Source organism: Palaemon carinicauda, chromosome 39, assembly GCF_036898095.1.
Source record: "Palaemon carinicauda isolate YSFRI2023 chromosome 39, ASM3689809v2, whole genome shotgun sequence".
Classification (NCBI taxonomy): domain Eukaryota; kingdom Metazoa; phylum Arthropoda; class Malacostraca; order Decapoda; family Palaemonidae; genus Palaemon; species Palaemon carinicauda.
This window is the reverse complement of record NC_090763.1, coordinates 60,691,387-60,693,886: the sequence shown is the minus strand read 5'-3', so window position 1 is coordinate 60,693,886 and position 2,500 is coordinate 60,691,387. Positions and strand designations below refer to the sequence as shown.

The 2,500-nt window shown below is 33.8% G+C and overlaps 2 protein-coding genes across 2 annotated transcripts in view; both read right to left on the bottom strand.

The window, feature by feature from the left end:
- The window catches only part of LOC137631216 (IQ motif and SEC7 domain-containing protein 2-like), a 374,957-nt gene that overhangs the window by 280,486 nt on the left and 91,971 nt on the right, over positions 1–2,500 (bottom strand). The gene's annotated exons all lie outside the window — the stretch shown is intronic.
- Positions 1–2,500, bottom strand: part of LOC137631415 (uncharacterized) — a 26,418-nt gene that overhangs the window by 1,068 nt on the left and 22,850 nt on the right. The window contains exon 2 of the mRNA XM_068363182.1: positions 150–313. Coding sequence (XP_068219283.1) covers positions 150–313 — 164 coding nt within the window. The remainder of the gene's footprint in view (positions 1–149; positions 314–2,500) is intronic.

Below are 2,500 nucleotides of genomic sequence, written 5' to 3'. Positions count from 1 at the left end.
CCACGTTTCTCTGTTTCGTCCGTTCTTTCACGTTTCTCTATTCCGTCTGTTGTTTCATCTGTTCTTTCACGTTTCTGTTTCGTCTGTTCTTTCACGTTTTTCTGTTTCGTCGGTTCTTTCCCGTTTCACTGTTTCGTCTGTTCTTCTACGTTTCTGTTTCCACGTTTCTCTGTTTCGTCTGTTGTTTCACGTTTCTCTGTTTCGTCTGTTCTTTCACGTTTCTCTGTTTCGTCGGTTCTTTCCCGTTTCTCTGTTTCGTCTGTTCTTCTACGTTTCTCTGTTTCGTCTTTTCTTCCACGTTTCTCCGTTTCATCTTTGTACCAATCACTTTATATTATCTTTTCTCCTCACGATAAAATCTGGTTAGTAGACTGATTTGATTACCTAATCTGACGCCACATAATAAGAATATTCAAAGATATATGAATTCTAAAAGCTATAAATTCATTGTTCTTCCAATTACAAAGGTCTTTAGCCAAAGTTGAATGATATGTCTTAGGTCAAGGTTAAATTATCTATGTCGTAGGTCAAAAGTCAGCTTCTAAAGGTTAAATGATCTATGTCTTAGGTCAAAAGGTCAGCTTGTCAAGATTAAATGATTTATACCTTAGTTCAAAGGTCAGCTTGTCAAGGTTAAATGATCTACGTCTTAGGTCAAAGGTCAGATTGTCAAGGATGAACGATCTATGTCTTAGGTCAAAGGTCAGCTTCTAAAGGTTAAATGTTCTATGTCTTAGTTCAAAGTTCAGCTTGTCAAGGTTAAATGATCTATGTCTAAGGTCAAAGGTCAGATTGTCAAGGATGAACGATCTATGTCTTAGGTCAAAAGGTCAGCTTGTCAAGATTAAATGGTCTTTATCTTAGTTCAAAGGTCAGCTTGTCAAGGTTAAATGATCTATGTCTTAGGTCAAAGGTCAGATTGTCAAGGATGAACGATCTGTCTTAGGTCAAAGGTCAGCTTGTTTTTAGTCTAACAATGTTACAGTAGGCATAATGACAATGGTTACGCAGTCCCTCTTAATATATCGTTTTATAACTTCAAAATGTCTTATGTTATATAGCCACACACGCCCATAAACATACATACATACATACATACATACATACATACATACACATTAAGAACATTATATATATATATATATATATATATATATATATATATATATATATATATATTGTATATATATATGTATATATATATATACATATATATATATATATACATATATATATATAAATATATATATATGTATATATATATATATATATATATATATATATGATGTATGCATGTGAATAATTCACATATATACACATATACTGTATATCAGATAGATGGATAAATAGATAAATATACAAGCATACTAGCATGTATGTATATACTGCAAGGACGTCACTCCTTTGTGTAAGAGGATTGACGCTAGAGATGACCGCAAGATTTTAGGTGCGTAAAATGGCTTTGTATAACTGGATAAGGTAGAGCAAGATGAAAAAAAAGTACGACATGCATTGTGGTCGGGGAGGGGGGAGGGGGGGGGGAGAGGTGGTGTGGAACAAGTCTCCTCCTCCCTTCCCACAGTCATCCCTACTTACCGGGTCGGTTGGCTGATGCGCCTTCTCCAATCCCTTGTATTATTATTATTATTATTATTATTACTATTGATTATTATTAACTATTATTATTATTATTAATTATTATTAACTATTATTATTAATAATTATTATTAATTATTATTATTATTAATTATTATTATTATTATTATTATTATTATTATTATTATCACTAATTATTATTATTATTATTATTAATTATTATTATTATTAATTATTATCATTATTATTATTATTACTATTAATTATTATTATTATTATTATTATCATTATTATTATTGTTGTTGTTGTTGTTGTTGTTGTTGTTAGCTAAGTTACAACCCTAGCTGGATAAACAAGATGCTATAAGCCCAATCTCTATCAAAGGCATCCTTTCCCACCAACCCTCTTCTCTCTATATCCTCCTTCATCTCCCCTATCTAATTAATATGGCTGCGAGAGATGAAATGCTAGGAAAGAGCAAAAGTCTGAAGGTTTAAAGGTTGCTCATGAATGGCAGGGACAGTTACAACGTCCTCGAGACTGACCATATATACTTATGATCAGCACCCAAGCCCCTCTTGCGTCCAAGCTAAGGAACGGGGAGGGCCAGCAGGCAATAACTCCTGACGACTCTCGAATACTGCGTTCCGAAGCTCACAAGGATGGTGAAGTTGTAAACACTACAAGAAACGATCGAACTTGAGCGGGACCCGAACCCAGGCAGGAATATTTCCAATAGGCTACCACAACCCCTAAAGAATACTTGAAGATACAACCTATAGGAATGTGATATGAATGGTCTTGAGGATGCAGGTTATGGAAAGTACATACATACATACATATACCAAGGCACTTCCCCCAATTGTGGGGGGTAGCCGACATCAAACAAATGAAACAAAACAAA